The sequence below is a fragment of the Elephantulus edwardii genome, unplaced genomic scaffold (assembly GCF_000299155.1).
Source record: "Elephantulus edwardii isolate Elephantulus edwardi_28Jun2011 unplaced genomic scaffold, EleEdw1.0 scaffold00133, whole genome shotgun sequence".
Classification (NCBI taxonomy): domain Eukaryota; kingdom Metazoa; phylum Chordata; class Mammalia; order Macroscelidea; family Macroscelididae; genus Elephantulus; species Elephantulus edwardii.
Genome location: NW_006399883.1, coordinates 6,751,792 through 6,770,788, shown reverse-complemented (window position 1 = coordinate 6,770,788; position 18,997 = coordinate 6,751,792). Strand labels below are relative to the sequence as shown.

The 18,997-nt window shown below is 43.7% G+C and overlaps 1 protein-coding gene across 1 annotated transcript in view; it reads left to right on the top strand.

Annotated features, from left to right (window-relative positions):
* Nucleotides 1-2,750: 2,750 nt before the first annotated feature.
* RSPH1 (radial spoke head 1 homolog (Chlamydomonas)) overlaps nucleotides 2,751-18,997 on the top strand; it is a 25,259-nt gene continuing 9,012 nt past the window's right edge. The window contains exons 1-5 of the mRNA XM_006894047.1: nucleotides 2,751-2,804; nucleotides 7,809-7,922; nucleotides 8,027-8,132; nucleotides 16,156-16,246; nucleotides 17,008-17,143. Of these exons, the coding sequence (XP_006894109.1) occupies nucleotides 2,751-2,804; nucleotides 7,809-7,922; nucleotides 8,027-8,132; nucleotides 16,156-16,246; nucleotides 17,008-17,143 (501 nt within the window). The remainder of the gene's footprint in view (nucleotides 2,805-7,808; nucleotides 7,923-8,026; nucleotides 8,133-16,155; nucleotides 16,247-17,007; nucleotides 17,144-18,997) is intronic.

The window sequence follows — 18,997 nt, the reverse complement described above, 5'->3', positions numbered from 1 at the left end:
AAATAATACAAAGTATTTTCTCAGACCACAATGCCATAAAATTAGAAATTAACCACAGAAGAGTAAAGCTTACAAAACCACCCATGTGGAAGCTAAATAACTCTCTGCTGAAACATGATTGGGTTATAAAAGAAATGCAGAAGGAAATAAAAAAGTTCCTTGAAGTAAATGATAATGAAAACACATTCATTTGTTGTGTGTATCGTTGAGTCGGAACCAACACATAGCTGACCTTCCGGACAGTTTTCAGAGGCAGTTAATCACACAGGAGGAGATTGCTCATCCTCTCCCATTAATCATTAATTAAGGAGCATAAATATAATTACTATATATTAATAAAAATTGTTTGGTAAAGGGTTAGTTATGGGGAAGACCCTTAAGGAGATGGCTTAAAGAAATTACTACAGTGATGGATTAAACATGCTCATGATCATGGAAATGACCTGGGATTGGACAATGATAGGAATCTGTATGAGGAAGTTTTTATGGTTTGGTTTGTCTGAAGCACACAACATGTATAGTTGTTGTTGATTGCGTTTGAGTTGAGCACAACTCATAGCCACACTATGAACAAAAGACCTGAAGCCCCTCTACAGCTATTGACATTTATCAAAGTTCATAGAGTTTCCGGAGGCATGTTGTTTAGGAAGTGCATGCCACTCCTGCTTCCAAAGCATGTATAGAGAGGGGATGAAGTACTACACATCTGAGAAGATACTGTTCTCATGGGGACCCTTGAGTACTCTTGACCTACAGTGGATTTCTTTGTGGAGGAGGAGTGTGAAGTGACTTAGAGGACCAAAGGCTGGGGATCTAGAGATTAAGTAGCAGTCTATTTCCTGAATTTGGAAGGGGTTACTTGACAAGATAAAATAAAAATCCTGGGAAAATTGAACCAGAAGCAACATAATGATAAATTGGAAAAAGATTGACTTTGAGAAGGATTTCATTTTACGTGGATTCACAATGAACACCCACAGACAGCAGTAAAAAAAAAAAAATGCTGCATAGCATTGAGAAAATCTGCTGTCAAAGCTTATTTAAAGTGTTAAAAAGGTAAAGATGTCACCTCAAAGACCGAGTTGTGCTTGACTCAAGCCATAGTCTTTGAATCACTTTCATATCCATGTGACAGCTGGGCAAAGAATATGAGAGACTAAAAAAAGAATTTATATATTTGAAATATGGTGTTGGTGAATACAGTTAATACACCATTGACTATTAGAATAACAAATTTGTTTAGAAGCTATATAGCTCCTCAGAAGGGAGGGTGGCAAGGCTTCACCTTCAGTCATGCCGGTAGGGAAGGACCACTCCCTGGAGGAAGGACGGCATGCCTGGCAAATTGGCAACGGAGATGGTTAGCAAGAACAAAAAAAAAGAAAGAAAAAAGAGGAAGCATCATCATGCTGAGTAAACTAATTTGGGCGCATAAGAACAAATACTGTGTAAGACCATTACTGTAAAAGCAGAAGAATAACTAGTAAGATGTCTATGGATAGTCAAAGAGGGAAGGGTAGGCGGTTGGGAGGGGTTTAAGAATGGGAAAGGGGGAAACCGCCAGGTCTCAGAGTTTGGTTTGTGAAGGGAGGAGGCACCCCCCCCCCAAAAACAATGTACATGTTTGAAACACAATATAAACTATTGTAAACCAATACAACAATTATAAAAAAGAGGAAGACCTTTAATGAGCTGGATTGACACACTGGCTCCAATGTGCTCAGACATATCAGTAATTATGAGGATGGGGCAGGACCCGGTAGCGTTTTGCTCATAGACATATGAGCCTGAAGCAGTTCAACAGCAGGTAACATTTCCAGAGTTTAGTGAGAGGACAGTGGGGAAGGGCAGACGTAGGAGGGGCTGCTTCTAGGATGAGGACAGAGCATGGACAGGAGAATATACATACCACTGGATAGGAATGTCAGGTGACTGCATGAGAAGAATATAGAGGACAGTAACAGAGAGGCCCGGAGGACAGGATTTAATGAGTGAATCTGTATGCTGTGAATGCGCATGGTTTGGAACACCTCAGTCAGAGGCCCTTGAAAGACGGCAAAGTGGTTGGGATTTATAGGGGCTTTGAGGGAGGAACGTGGACTCTTGGTAGATGTCAGTGTGCACACACATCTGCTATAAACTGTCAGAGGTGATTCCTCAATCATGGTGGAGGGGTTTGCAAATAAAAGATGTCGGTGAACACACCCCTGGAACGCCAGCACCAAATGGTCAAAACTCAGAAAAGAAAGAGCAAGTCAAGCCCTGAAGACGCAAGGACCTCGGGGTGGGCCTCCCCCTTGAGGCACGCCCTGACGCACCTGCTGCCCATATGCTCTCTGGGGTTCAGTTACAATGATGGCTCTTCATTGCAGCTTCACTTGCTACTGCACCAAACAGCACAGGGGCTAGAGACAAAGGCGCAGGTTACCGTCAAAGTGCTGGGGTGTCAGGACAGCCACCCGACAGCTCCACTTCGCTTGCGGTTCGCTCCCTCGGGGCCTCTCCTGTTCTAGGACAGTGATTGGTGGATGTACCCTTCCATTGCGGGGACAGTAGCCTATGGCTGTTACTGGCCCCGCCCTACCCCTTTAGCTCCGCCTTTTCCTGGCGCGGCCCTCTCCAGCCAGGAGGGTCAGGCTCATCACCCAGGCAACTGCGGACGCGAGGGTGCTGGCTGCAGGTGCCTAAAGGGATAGAAATTTAGCTGTGTAAGCCTCGGCGGCGGCCAGGACTCACGCTGAAGGGAGACCATGTCGGATCTGGGTTCGGAGGAGTTGGAGGAGGAGAGAGAAAATGATCTTGGGGTGAGAGTCCAGGGATCTAGAGTTGTTGCACAGGGAGGGAGACGTTGAGACCGGAGAATCAGGATCTCAATGCCCTCGCAGCCCAGCCTTGGTTACTAGGACCATCTGCGCCCCTACTTTGAAGTAATGGTGAAAGGTGAACCCTTAAGATCTCCAGTTGCTAATCCCCTTTTTCCCATTCGTCCAGTCCCCCTTTCCTCTTTGAAAGGTAGTTTCCAAGTCAAAGTTTGAGTTCCCTCTCTACCCCATGCTCAGTCTCTATGGAGGCAATTTTCTTAGATCCCCCAGTTCCCAAATGCCAGCAGTCTTTGAATCAATTATTTCTGTAATCGAGCTATGAGCAGACTGGAGAGGAAGTGGGACCAGGGTACCAGCACTACAGTCGCCATGCAGCCCAGCTAGGGTTACAAGGACTGCATTGGCCCCTGCATTGAAGTAGTGACAAGGGATGATCGACAAGGAGAGAACATATCTCTTGACAACCTCCAAGAAGTGCTGAGAGGACTTGGGTCCAGAGATAGAGAGATGTTGTTAGGTGCTGTGGGCTTGGTTCCAGTCTATAGTAGAGGGAGCTCCGATGGCTTAGTCCATAGGGGGTTGCTTTGCTAACTTCTCTGGCAGCTGAAACCAATCAGCATCTTGAACCTACCAACAGATTATTGGGAGAAAGATGGACAGTCTCTTCTAGTGTGATTTACAGCCTACGAAACCAACTGGAGGGTCAGCCATGAATGTATTCAGACTCCAAGGAAATGAGAGTTTTTTTACCAATCATGATACTTCTGCAAAGATTGGTCCATCCTATTAGTGGCCAAAGTATGTGAGACAAAGTCTTGCAATTCATTTTCCCAAGGAACTTATCACTCACTGCTGGAGATACTACTATGTAGACCTAGAATGACATGTTCTTGCTTCATTCCTAACTGACTGGCTTCTTGGAATTGAGGCTGGCTTGGAGGCATTATTGAAAAGGACCACTTTGTCTGAGAGCTTAAAGAACCTCCTGCCTTCCTGCTTCTCTTCTCCCCAGTGTGGTTTTTTTTTTGGTGTGTGTGTGTGTTTTTAAATTGCCATAGATGGAGTGAATTTGTTCTTAAATTGTGGTAATTACATAATTTCCATCATTCTTTCCATGTATAAGTCAATGACGTTAATTGTTCAGCTGTCACTGTTACTTCTTTCCATTTTTTTTTTCATCATCATTAACAGAATTTCTGTGTTTCCAGAGCAGAGCCCTGTATACCCTTCCTACCCACTTTTGGGGACCACTAGTGAACTTGGGCTTGTGTTTACTTACCTATTCTAGGTATTTTGTAAAAATAGAGACCCTTTGTGACTAACTTATTTTTTACTTATTGATAAGTATTTTAAACTAATGTTTAGAGGAGAGGAGGCCCCTTATTTTTTCTACTTTTCGGTGGAGCCAAGCCCCAAATGTGGAACTTGAACATCAACTACATGGAAGTGGCTAGTCCAGTATATATATCCACCTTTCAAGGATCCACTGTTCACTGGACAGAGTTATTTTTTTTAAAAAATCTTTTTTTATTTTATTTTTATGTGAGTGTACCGTCAAATCGGATCTGACTGGTACAGGAGGAGATTGTCCCTCCTTCCCCGGCAGAGCATCTGGTGGATTCGAACCGTGTGCCTCTGGGATTGTTGCAGCTCCTTGCCACTAGGCCACCAGAACTCCCCTGGACAGAGTTCTTGAATAGAACAAATGGTTACATGGAGAGGTTGGCTGTTTGACCCCATGCAGAAGTACCTAGGAAGACAGTCTTGCAATCTATTACTGACAGGTCACATCTGTGAAAACTCTAGTTCCACTCTGCACATATGGGGTCACTATTGAGTCAGAAATGACAATATGGCAAATAGCTACAGCTTCTTATTCCCTTTGCTCAGGTCCAGAACCTGCTCCTTGTTTATTTTTTTTTTTAAGAAATTAGGCATATCAATTTATTTGTCTATTTTTCAGTGATAATTTTTGGAAGGGCTGTTTGACAAATTTCAGCATTTCTATGAACTCTATAGACATGTTCAACAAAAAGGCATTACTCTTGGCCCTTTTAATATAGGTACAGTGTCCTGTTAACATCATAGATGATGAAAGGTGCAGCAAGTAACACAATTGAGAGCACTTTAAAGAAATTAGATGTGTTCTTCCAGCTATTTCACTGGTAATGTAACATAAAGATGCATTGATGGCTATTCATGACAGTGATTTGCAGAATAAAATCCATAGGCCTAACTACTTAAAATGGAAACTAGTGTACTAGCATAGAAACTCATGTCACAGTACTAAAATTGGTGTTTTTATTCTTAGGTTAGCAATTCTAAAGTGATTTCTTTGATTCCAGTTTTACATGATGTAGACAGTAATATGGTCAAGAGCTGTGAGGAAAGCCGGGCTGTATGTGCTGAATTGTGGAATCAGGCATTAGCTCGAATTAATAATAACCTGGGCTAGGACAGTGTTGTAGAAAATGAAAATTGTGTCCTTTATTGTGGTCTAACAGGGAGGCTATTAAGAACTGGTAATTATTGTGCTCCAAACATCATTCTTAAGTGTCATCAGTGGACTTAAGGAAGGAGTGGTCAAGGTGAGGTAAAAAATGACGTGAAAGACATCTGCATGAATGCTGGGAAAATCAGAGCCTGCCCTTAGGAGTTCCCAGCTGAGCAAAGACACAGCAACTAGACTCTCTCAGGAGGTCAAGGCCAAGGACCACACGGATAACCCAGCAGAGTGAAGTTTCTCTTACAATGATCAAGCCTCTCCTCATTCCTATGGCATTTGCTTCCCCATGTGATTCCTGCATCTTTATATCCAGACATGTGATTTCTCCAGACACTGCCACTTGGATATTGTTAAATTGTTGATGTTTTTGATGGCTTCTCATAGCCCAATAACATTCTTCCTTTATGATAAATTCTCGGGGAGGCAAGTATCCTGGCTTCCTCCTATACCTCTGTTTTTCATTGATCCTCTCTCTGAAGCATCTCCTTCACTCTTTGCTCTTTGCTCCTCCAACACTATCCCTCCAGCCTAGGAAACCTGATCTGCATGTCCAGCTCCAGCTGACTATGGTTTCTTCAAAACCCTCAGAAATCTTCCTCAGACCTCCCTGGCCCAGGCTGCAGCTGTCCTCTCTCTCTCTGTGGTTCCCCTGCCATCCTGGGAGGTCCTGGAGGGACATGTTTCCTACATGGAAAATAAGAATTCAATCACTGAACCACCAATGTCTCCTAATATCTATTCCCCCCTGTTGCCATGGTTACAGTTGTTGTTATTGTTAGGTGCTGTATAGTATGACACATAGTGGCCCTTTGAATAACTGATCTAAATACTGTCCTGTTCTGTGCCATCTTCACAATTTCTGACACACTCAGGCCTGTTGTCACAGTCTCTGTGTCAAGGAGTCATCCCCAACTCATGGTGACTGTATATTTGTCAATGTAGAATTTTATCCCAGAGGTTATTTAGTGGAATTTTTTTTAAGAAGTATATTGCCATGCCTTTCTTCTGAGGTATCTCAAACACACTCAACTTCCAGCCTTTCACTTAGCAGCTATGTTGTTGGTTATTTGCACAACCAGGTAAATTGAGTTAGACGATTCGTTTTTCAACCCTGAGGAGCTCAGTTTATTCTCTAGCTCCTCCCTCCTAACATCCTGCTCTTCATTGTAGCTTCTTCAGAGGGAAAAGCTCGTTGCATTTTAAGTCCAGGATTGTTGTTGTTGTTGATTGCCTTTGGGTCGAGCATGACTCATAGCAACCATATGAACAAAAGACCTAAAGCCCCTCTACAACTAGCGACATTTATCAAAGTTCGTAGAGCTTCCGGAGGCATGTTATTTAAGAAGTAGATGCCACTCCTGCTTCCAGTTTATGTATAGATGGTAAAAAGCATCATTAGATAATTTTTTAACTCGGTTATGAAAGATACATTCAAAGGTCCCAATTGACTTCCAATCCTTCCCAAAAGGCAGTCAAGGTTCCTCATCACTCTTTAATCTCAGCCCTTCATAGTTGACATTATCAACAAGTAAGACAGGAAGTCCAAGATTATTGTTGTTTACCATAGAGTCAGAACCGACCCATAGCTGACCCTCCAGTGGGTTTTCAGAGGCAGTTAATCGCACAAGCGGAGATTGTCCATCATTCTCCCATGGAGCGGCTGGTGGCTTCAAACCATGTGCCTTTCGGATTGCAGCACAGCTTCTTGCCAATAGGCAACCAGAACTCCCTAGTCCAAGATTTCAGAGGAAATAAATGAGTACTCTGTTTGTTGAGGTTTGGACCTGTTTCACCTGCATACACTATTTCAAACATATTCCTGTGAAGACTAAGCCTCAGAGCACCTGGTAATTTTCTCAAATTGGTTGGCTTTACTCCTGGGGGATTATCATAGCAAATTGAAAATGCAAATGTTGAAAAGAAGGTAGTGTCCACCATGAGAAGCCACTAGTTGTGAGGCCTTGAAAGGCAATGCTTCATCTTGCCCAGGCCTGGTCACTTAACCTCCCCTATAAGCTAAGGGAACTTTTACATGGTATAGAAAAGTAAGAGGATTCATTGGAATGTTGTTGTGAGGTACCACTGAGTAGATCCCTACTCATAGCAAACCCAAGTACAATGACGTGAAATGCTACCCAATCCATGGTCATCCTCACCAGTCCATCCCAGGGAGGGTCTTCTTCTTTACTGATCCTCTGCTTTTCCATGCATGATGCCCGTCTCCAGGCACTGGTCACTCCTGATACCATGTCCACAGTAGGTGAGGCAAAGTCTTATCATTTTCACTTATAAGGTGCAGTATGGCTGCATTTCTTCCAAAAGAGATTTGTTCCTGCTACCAATTATAATCCATGGTAAATTCAGTGTTCTTTCCCAACATCATAATCCAAATGCCTCCATAAAAAGTGTTTCTAAAATGCTTAGCAGACGCGGTGTGCTGATGAAATGGTAGCTGTGACTCTCTCTGTTTCTCTCCCTAGGAGTATGAGGGGGAGAGGAACAATGCAGGTGAGCGGCATGGGCACGGGAGAGCCAGACTTTCCAATGGGGACACCTACGAGGGGAGTTACGAATTTGGTAAAAGACATGGCCATGTAAGAACCATCACTGAGTGAAGGGTTTTTCTGGCTGGGTGTTGAATCTATTGGTGAGCAGGACATATCGGAATGATATAAACTGCATAATTAATGTATTTCAGGGAACTTACAGATTTAAAAATGGTGCCCGCTACATTGGAGAATATGTCAAAAATAAAAAGCATGGTCAAGGCACTTTCATATATCCGGATGGATCACGATATGAAGGTAAAATGTCATGCCAAGACAAGTTTCGTATTTGTTTTGTGTTGCAAAGGTTTTGCCTTTCATAATCAAACTTGTTTGTGAATATTGAAATGCAAGTTTGTTGTTGTTATGTGCCATCAAGTCACCATGATTCAAAGTGGCTCTATTATGCACAATAGCTCTGAGTCTTTCTCTGTCCTGAGCCAATCTCACTGGTTTTGACACAGCTATCTTCTTTGGCCCAGTTATTGTATCAATCCATCTCGTCCGGGCTCTTCCTCTCCTGTCCTGTCCCTCCATCCTTCCAAGCATGATATCCTTCTCCAAAGACTAGTGTTTCCTGGATACATGGCCAAAGTAAGTGAGATGTTGTTGTTATGTGCCATCGAGTCGCTTGCAACTCATAGCGACCCTATGTACAACAGCCCTAAACTCCGCTCTGTCCTGTGCAAATCGCACCGTCTCTGACACTCCCATCCCAATTACCCCAGTCACTGAATCAATCCACCTCATAGAGGGCCTTCCTCTCCTGCGCTGTCCCTCCACCCTCCCAAGCATGATGTCCCTCTCTAAGGACCGGTCTCTCCTCACAACATGTCCAAAGTATGTTAGATGGAGCCTCAGAATCCTTGCCTCCAAGGAGCCACCCGGTTTAACCCTTTCCAGGACAAATCTGTTTGTTTTCCTAGCAGTCCATGGTATTCTCAATACTCTTCTCCAGCACCACAGCTCAAAGGCATCAATTCTCCTTCTATCCTCCTTGGTCATTGTCCAACTCTCTGATGCATAACAAGTGATTGCGAAGACCATAGCCTGTATCAGACGCACCTTAGACTCCAGAGAGACACCATTGCTCCTCAGTACTTTGGAGAGGTCCCTAATAGCAGACTTTCCCATGGCAATGCGTCTTTTAATTTCCTGGCTGCTGGTGCCAAGACTGTTGACTATGGAGACAAGCAAACTAAAGCTGTGTACAATCTCAATCTCTTCACCATCCATCTTGATGCTGCTAATTGGTTCAGTGGTGAGAATCTTTGTCTTCTTGACATTGAGCCTCAATCCATATTGTAGGCTGCAGTCCTTGACACTCTGCAGCAGGTGCTTCAGGTCCTCTTCAGTTTCAGCAAGCAGGGTTGTGTCATCTGCATAATGCAGATTGTTGATAAATCGTCCACCAATCTTGACCCCACATTTCTCCTCATAGAGCCCAGCCTCCCGGATAATCTGTTTCTGCATATAGGTTGAAAAGGTATGGAGATAGGATGCATCCCTGGCATACGCCCTTCCCAATTTTGAACCATGCAGTGTTCCCTTGCTCTTTGTTTCAGCCTCTCCAGAACAAATCTCTTAGTTCTCTTGGTAGTCCGTGGTATGTTCAATTCTCTTCTCCAGCACCACAACTCAAAGGCATCAATTCTTCTGTCTGATGCATTGCAAGTAATTGTGAAGACCAGGGCCTGCATCAAGTGCATCTTACTCTCTGGACTGACACCATTGCTCTTTAGCCCTGTGGAGAGGTCCCTGACAGTAGATTTTCCTAATGTAATTTGCTTTTTTATTGCCTAACTGCTGGTGCCAAGAGCGTGGTTTATGGAACTGAACAAGCTGAACTGGTAATCTCTTCTCCATCTATGATGTTGCCAAGTGGCCCAGTGGTGAGAATCTTCGTTTTCTTGATGTTGTGCTTCAATCCATATTGGAGACTAAAAGTCCTTGATCCTCTGAAGCAAGTGCTTCAAGCCATCCTCAGTTTCAAAGTAAGATTGTGTCATCTACATAACATAGATTATTGGTAAGTCTTCCTCCAATCTTGACTCTGCATTCTTCCTCATAAAGTCCAGCCCCTCGAATAATCTGTTCTGCATACGGATTGAAAAGATGTGGAGGCAAGACACATCCTTGACACATTCTTTTTCTGATTTTGAACCATGCAGTGTTTCCTTGCTCTGTTCTGACAGTGGCCTCCAGGTCTGAGTATAGGTTTTGCATGAGCACTATCAGGCTTTCTGGGATTCCCCTTCTAAAGAGAGCATTTAACATTTTCTCGATTAGCCAGTCATTCAGATGCACCTTGCATTCTTAGATTCATCGGCTGGGCAGAAAAATCAGACTGCCTTTTCACTAATGACTCCAAAGTGGGAAATGTGGCTGTTCTGTGACCAGCACACTCTCCTGTGAGTCAATCTGCTGGAAAACTAGTGACAGAGGAGGCTGAGGGATGAGCATAGACCTGGGAAGGGGTTGGACTGTGATGGTGGAATCAGGATTGACTTGATGGCAATGGGGCTGGAGTTAACATTCACCCTAGTTCCTGGGTCATGCAAATGATTCACATATTTAGCTGCTTAAAGAAAAAGTTGGAAGTTCAGAAGAAAGGCTTGATAATCTTCCTCAAATCAGCCATTGAAAACCCTGTGGAGCCCAGGAATAGTCATATGTCAGAACTGATTTCACAGAACCTGGTTTTTACCATCTGTCTCCTCAATGTTCTTTTTACAATGTTCCACTTCTGACCAACCCCTCTTCTAATTAACACGTTGTATTTTTAGACCCAGTGGTTCTAATGTAGGCTTCTTGTCTGGGAGACCTTTTCCCTTGCTCAGTTGCCTTTTCCTATTGCTGCCACCATTCCTTACATGCTCACCGAGTGTCTTAGGAAGGTCCTTGTTTCCTTATTCACCTCACAATTGCCTCCATGTACTTACTCCTGATGTGACTAAGATGTTCTTCTAACATCAAGGAGACACCAAGGCAGAGGTTCTAAACCTGGCAAGAGATTTGGTTTGGTTTTGCACATTAAGTGGGAGAAAGAGAGATCAGTATGCTTCTATAAAGATGTATATTCTTGAAAACTCTATTCTCAAACTTAGACTCAGTGCCATCAAGTTGGTTTCATCCACAGTGTCCCTCCATTGGGTTTCTCAGGCTGTAAATCACAAACGGAAGAGGCTGCCCTTGTTTCTCCCATAGAGCAGTGGGAGTCAAAGTGCTGGAGACAAAGCCTCTCGATTAGGAGAGCAACACCCTGTGGTCCACACATTAGAGTTCCTTAGAACTCAATATGGCAGTTCTACAGAGCTGCCTATGGTGGTGGTGGTGGTGGTTTTTGGTGCCATGGAGTTGACTACAACTCATCTAGCATGATTTCTTTTTCCAAGGACTGGCCCCTCTTGATAATATGTCCAAAGCGTGTGAGATGAAGTTTCACCATTCTTGTCTCTGAGGAGCACCTTGGTTGAATTTTCTCCAAGACACTTGTTTGTTCTCTTGGAAGTCCATGGATATTCAGTACCCTTATCTAACACTACAGCTCAAAACCATCAGTTTTGCTGCTCCTTCTCTACAGGATTACTGTAAGTCTGAATTGACTTTGTAGCTTTGTTTATTGTTTAAGTACCATGGCCTAGTGGCAAGAAGACACATTGCAATCCCAAGGGCACGCAGTTCAAGGCCACCAGCTACTCCACAGGAGAAGGATGGGCAATCCCTCTTGTGCAATTAACTGCCTCTGAAAACCCACTGGAGGGTCAGCTATGGGTTGGTTCCAACTCTCTGGTATACAACATACAACAACAAAACAACAAACCATGAATATCATAGGATATCATAGTTGCTGAATAAATATTAGATTGATTTGGAGAAATGTGTAGAAACACCCTTTTGTCACTAAATGTTGGAATTTATTTATTTAAACACTCACTGCTTGGATAATTCCATTTTGTTGTTGTTGTTATTATGTGCTGCCATTGAGTTGATCACAATGCATACACAATAACTCTGAAGCCTTCCCTATCCTGGACTATTCTCACTATCTCTGGCTACACCTGGTTACTCTCATTACTTACCCATCAAATGGATTACTTGTCAATCCATCTCATCCAGGGCCCTCCTCTTCTGCACTGTCCCTCCATTCTTCCAAGCGTGATATCCTTCTCCAAGGATTGTTCCCTCCTGGCAACATGCCCAAAGTATGTGAGACAAAATCTCAAAATCCTTGCATCCAAGGAACAGCTTGGTTTCACCCTCTCCCAGACAGACCTGTTTGTTCTCATGACGGTCCATGGTATGTTCAATACTCTTCTCCAGCACTACAACTCAAGGGCTTTGAGTCTTCTTCTGTCCTTTTTGGTCATTGTCTAGCTTTCTGATGCATAAGAGGTAATTGTGAAGACCATGCCTTCAATCAGGTGCACTTCACTCTTTCGACTGATATCATTGCTCTTTAGAATTCTGGAAAGATCCTTGACAACAGATTTTTCTAATGCATTTTGTCTTTTGATTTCCTAACTGCTGTGTTCCTAACTAACAAGTGTTGATTGTGGAACCAACCAAGCTGTAATTATTAACAATCTCATCTCTTTCCCATCTATCATGATGCTGCCAATTGTCCCATTAGTGAGAATTTTTGTTTTCTTCATATTGAGCTTTAATCCATATTTGAGACTAGAGTCCTTGACCCTCTGCAGTAAATGCTTCAAGCCCTCCTCAGTTTCAGCAAGTAAAGTTGTGTCGTCTGCCTAATTCAGGTAATTGATGAGTCTTCCTTCAATCCTGATGCCCCATTCCTCCTCATAAAGTCCAGCCTCCCAAATTATCTCTTCCACTTATAGATTGAAAAGGTATGGAGACAGGACTCATCCCTGATACTTTCCCCTCCTGATTTTGAACCATGCAGTGTTTCTCTGCTCTGTTTTGACAACTGTCTACTGGTCCAAGTATAGGTTTTGCATGAACACAATCAAGTATCCTGGGATTCCTATTCTTCTCAAGGTTAGCCACAATTTGGTGTTATCCACATAGTCAAATGACTTTCCATAGTCAATGAAACACAGATAGACCTTCCTCTGGTACTCTCTGCTTTCAGCCAAGATCCATCTGACATTTGTCATCACAAATTATATCCCTAGCACCACAGCCTCTTCTTTACTCAGTTTATATTTCCAGTAGTTCTCTGTCAGTGTAATGTTCCATTTGATTCGGGATGATCTTGCATCAATCAAGAATTTGCTTGCATGTGTTATTAGTAATATTGTTTTAAATATGCATCTCTTCTAGTCAATTGGCCAGGTGGTTGTCCTCCAGATTTCTTGGCACAACCTGGTGAGCATGTCTAGAGCTATATCTGTTTGCTTGTTTTTTTTATTTCAAAGCTTGAGACATTGTATTATACAAACTACCTTATACATACATTCATGTTGTTGTTAGGTGCCATCGAGTCGAGTACGACTCATTGGGACCCTATGAACAAAGATCTGAAACCAGTCCTGTCTTGTGCCATCCTCACACACTTCCTGGCACACAAGAGCCCATTGCAGCAGTGACCTTGTCAATCCACCAGGTTGAGGGTCTTCCTCTCCTTCGCCAACCTTTTATCTTTCCCAACATCATGTCCCTCTCCAAGCAATAACACCTCCTAGCAACATGTCCAAAGTATGTGAAATGAAGCTTCATCATTCTTGCCTCCAAACAGCATTCTGGCTGCACCTTCTCCAAGACATATCTATTTGGGTGTTGTTGTTTGTTTGGTTTTTTTTTTTTTGTTTTTTTTTGCCATCAATAGAATGTTCAGGGTTCTTCAATACCATAGCTCAAAGTCATCAATTCTTTTTCTGTCATCCTTATTCTTTGTTCAGGTCTCAGATGCATAGCTAGTAATCAGAAAGACCATGTCCTGAATCAGGCATACCTTAGTCCTCAAACCACTATCACTACTCAATAATTTGGAAAGGTCCCTACCTGCAGATTTTCCCAGTGCGATGCATTCCCTTATTTCCTGACAGCTTGTACCAAGGGTGTTAATTGTGGATTAAAGCAACATGAAGCTGTTGACAGTTTCAATGTTGTCTCCATCCATCATGACACGGGCTGTTGGTCCAGTAGTAAGAACCTTTGTTTTCTTGATATTGAGACACAATCTATACTGAAGGCTGCATTCTTTGATCTTCTGCAGCAAGCGCTTCAAACCCTCCTTATTTTCAGCAAGCAAGGTTGTGTCATCTGCATGATGCAGGTTATTGATGAGTCTCCCTCCATTCCTGATACCACACTCCTCTTCATAGAGTCTAGCTTCTCGAATAATTTGCTCAGCATATAGATTGAACAGGTATGGAGATAGAATACATCCCTGATGCACTCCCTTCCCAATTCCAAACTGTGCAGTGCTCCCCTGCTCTGTTCACACAACAGCCTCCTGGTCCAGGTATAGGTTCCTCATGAGCACAATCAAGTGCTCTGGGATTTTCATTCTTCTCAGTGTCAGCCACAACTTGTCATGATCCACACAGTCAAACCCCTCTGCACACTCAATAAAGCACAAATAGACATTCTTCTGGTCTTCCTTACTTTCAGCCAGGATCCATCTGACATCACCAATGATATTCATATGTACTTCAAAAATTGATGCCTTTGAGCTGTGGTGCTGGAGAAGAGTACTGAATATACTCATGGACTGCCAGGAGAACAAACAGATTCAACCTAGAGAGGGTGAAAGCAGGCTGCTTCTTGTAGTCAAGGATTCTGAAGCTTCTTCTGACATACTTTGGACATGTTGCAAGGAGGGACCAGTCCTTGGACAGGGATATCATCCTTGGGAGGGTGGAGGGACAGCACAGGAGAGGAAGATAATCAATGAAATGGATTGATTCAGTGACTGGGATAATGAGGATAGGTGTGTCAGAGACAATAAGGTTGGCACAGGATAGAGCAGGGTTCAGGCCTACTGTACATAGCGTCTCTATGAGTCACAAGTGACTCGACACGTAATAAAAAACAATTTCAAAAATCAATCATACATTCAAATATGGAATTCTTCACAAATTCGCATGTCATCTTTGCTCAGGGATCATGCTAATCTTTTCTGTATTGTTCCAATATTAGTATATGTGCTGCTGAAGCAAACACTGCATCTGTTTTTTTAAATATGTCAATCAGTATTCTATTAATTCCTCGGGCCTTGTTTTTTGCCAGTTCCTTCAGAGCCGCTTGAACTTCTTCTTTTTTCAAAGGAATTTTTATTAATATGTGACAAGTCTCTCAACTAACTGTTCTGTATTCCTGAAAGCTGATACTTTTTTAATGTCTCTCTGTATGAGAACAAATTTTAGAAATGTCTTCTGTATTTAGCCCTGGTGGTAGAACAGATAAGCTCTCAGATGCCAACTACTGAGTTGGTAGTTCAAACCTAGTCAACAGTTCCAATGGGGGGGAAAATCTATTGATTTTGTTCTGAAAGATAACAGCGTAGGGAGCCCTAAGAAGTAGTTGTGCTGTTATGTAGTATTAATCCTTTTCCATACTCTAGACATGTGTTATAAATTTCATAGTATCTTTGCCAGTTTTTGTGTTTCATATCAAGTCTTGAGCAAGCCATTAGGAAATGCCTATATGGAGGTAGTGACAAGGCCATTCAGTGAGTCCCAGCAGGAGCTCATGTGGAAAAGGCCTGTATCCAGGTGAATGGAAATAGTGTGTAGGTGAGACTTCCAGGGCAATGAGCTGCAAAAGTATGTGGGATCTGAGTGGGAAATAGACTGAATGCTGATATGTAGTCAAGGACCAAAGCCCTGGCCTTGGATGACTGAGCACACGAGGGTAAGGGCATGTGGCGTTGGGACAGGAGAAGACTCACTTGACTTTGAACCCTTTATCTGCTGTTGATCCCCTGTGGAGCTTGCTGTCAGTACACACAGGTGACGTAACTCACACTATTTACCTTCTATGTACAGACTTGCACCAGGGATCCTGGCTCAGGCCTCCCTTAACCAGCAGCTCCCTAACTGGCCACAGCCACTCTGTGCAGTCCAACGTGTGAGAAAGAGGGCAGAGGAACTTCACGGCCGAGGAGGCGGACGAGGCAATAACCTTTGCCATTGCTGAGACCTCTTCTGCTACATTTCCAAAGCCTGTTAGAGCTTATACAAGGCATACAGCAGAAGCTGCACGGGCTGTACAGTTAATCCTCCTTCTGCTGGGGGCCTCACCCAGGGACATGGCCAGGGTGGTACTCTTTCTCCTCACCAGGGCTGGATTGTGTTGTCTCTTTCAGGAGAGTGGGCGGATGACCAGAGACATGGCCACGGCGTATACTACTATGTCAACAATGACACCTACACGGGAGACTGGCTTTTTCATCAGAGGTTTGGTTTTTATCTTCAGCTTTGTACATTTATTCATGTGATAAAAATATGAGGACCTGTACCCTTGTATGGAAGTCCTGGGGTAAAAACAGTTAACATGCTCAGCTGCTGACTGAAGGAATAGGATCTTGAGTGCACTGGCACCTTGGAAGAAAGGCTTAATGAATGCCGTCTGAAAAAGCAGGCACAACCCCTGTGGAGTCCCATTCTTCTCTGACACACATGGGGCCATCCTGAGTCAAGACTGCCTCGATGGCAACTAACAGCAACTGTTATACATGGTTGTTTCTACCAGTTAAGAAATTGAACTATGACAAAAGCCCCTTAGTCTGTGAGGCAGTGGAAAACTCTTGGTTCAAGGCAGTACTTCTAGATGAAATGTCACTGAACACGTATAGAAAGGCGGCCCCAGTGCTGCAAGCGCTTGTCTCCCCTCTGTGGCAAAGTGCATGGGCGAGTCTGTGTGACACCACGAGCACCAGGTTGTAAGGCGAGGGAGAACCATTGCTCTCAGTAGCTTGGGAATCACCTGATTCACCATGGCTGTGTCTGTCCCTCAGTAGAAGCCTGTCCTTATGGTAGGCGCCTGACAGTCTACTTCGCTGGGGAACACTGAGCAGGAGGTGTCTTCAGATACAGAAAACAAACAACAAGTGTGTGAGCCTAGCCTCAAGGGAAGCCACCCTTAAGTGATGCACTGCAAAAAATTTCAGTTTTCACTGCAGTGGAACAAAATGATGGCACGCTCCTTGTCTTACCAGGCACGGGCAAGGCACCTATGTCTACGCGGAGACGGGCAGCAAGTATGTTGGCAAATGGGTGAATGGGCAGCAGGAGGGTGCAGCTGAGCTTATCCACCTGAACCACAGGTACCAGGGCAAGTTCCTGAACAAAAATGTAAGTCCACCAACATTTGTCAGTAAATTAGGCAATGCTGCACCTCCAGGCCACCATAGTCTATAGTCTACAGAGAGTTGTCCTGCTGGTTCAAAGGGGGCTGATTCAAATCCATCGACAGCTCCTTAATGGAAAGATAGTATGATTCTGTGCAATTTATAGCCTCAGAAAACACACTGGAGGGTCATCTATGACCTCCAACTCAACAGCAGTGAGAATTTTTTTTCTCTCTTTCAGATGCAGAAAATCTGTAAATATTTAAAAAAAAATTTCCAGGGTCTTCTCTCATCTACTTGAAACACTGGGGATGAAGCTGTGTTTTGCTTTGGAAAATCCTGCATCCAGCTCTGACACTCAGAGAGGGCAGAGCAGTGAGGGTGAGGGGCAGTTGGCTGGTTTTTCAGAACAAATTCCAGTCGTCTTCCAGCAGTGAGTGGTCTGTTGTACTCACAGGGCTTCTCAGCCAGGAATCAACCTCAAACCACTGAAAGTGCCAAGTAGTACGGAATGGAGATGTCCTGACTTTCTTCTTCCTTGAAGGGGCGATGCCAGAGCCCTGTGATCGATGGGCCCTTTCTTTGGTTGCAGGCCACTGGCCGCTTCTGAGGAGTGATAAGATTTGTGGGTACTTTGGGGGCAAGCCTGCCTTTCAGCTTACAGTCCCCATGAAGGATCACTTTCTTCTAGAGGACTTATGATGCTTCTTCTTGTAAGAGGCCCTAGTGTGAAGGAAAGAAACCCTGGGTGTCTGAGAACCTGCTGCATGGATATTTGTGCCTCAGCAGAAGCTCCCTAAAGAGTTTGTAAAGCAAATGAATAGTTCCTAAAAGGTGATAAGTGTTGTTGTTGGGCGCCCTCAAGTTGACTGGGATTCATAGCAGGCCTGTGGACAACAGACTAGACTTTGCCCTGTTCTGGACCATCCTCACACTCTCTGGCATGCCAGTCCATCTCAGAGTTGTCCTCTCTTTTGCTGGATCTCCTCCAGTTGTTGTTGTTACGTGCCATTGAGTCTCCTGTGACTCATAGCAGCCCTATATACACTAGCTCTGAAATCTGAGCCAATCTCATCCTCCCCAACAGACCTAATCCCATGGCTCCCATGACTCCCATGAGTCAATCCATCTCATCCGGGGTCTCCCTCTCCTACACTGTCCCTCCACCCTTCCAAGCATGACGTCCTTCTCCAGGGACTGGTCCCTTCTGGCCATGTGCCCAAAGTATGTGAGATAGAACCTCAAAAACCATGCCTCTAGGGAGCAGCTTGGTTTCACCCTCTCCAGGACAGACTTTTTCTAAGGATCTGCCCCTACTGACAAGATGCCGAAAGGATGTGAGATGAAGTTTCACCATGCTTTCCTCTAGGGAGCACTTGCTTGCACCTCCTCCAGTACAGACTTGTTTGTCTGTGATTTCTCTTTTGAATCACTAGTAGGTTAATAATGTACTGTGTATATGTTAGTGTAACGAATATACTACTTTTATAAAGAGATAAAAATTATTAAAAACTTGAAAAATAAACACATCAGGATATGTTGCTGCTGACATGTTGTTTTGGGCATGTTATCAAGTTAATTTCAACTCATAGTAACCCTGCATGAGCTTCACGATAGGGCAGAGCTGTCCCGTATGGTTTTCTGGGCTGTACTCTTCACAGAGTAGAGTAGATAAGACAGACTAGGAAGAAGGATTGGCCAACCACTTCTGAAATAGCAGGCCTCTGAAAACCCTATGTACAACATTTAGATAACAGAGATGGCAAAGGAGGTTGAGTTTTCAAGCATGGAAATACAAAGGAAGAGGAACAGTTGTAAGCAGACACTGGTGATTGGGACATGGAATGTGAGAACCATG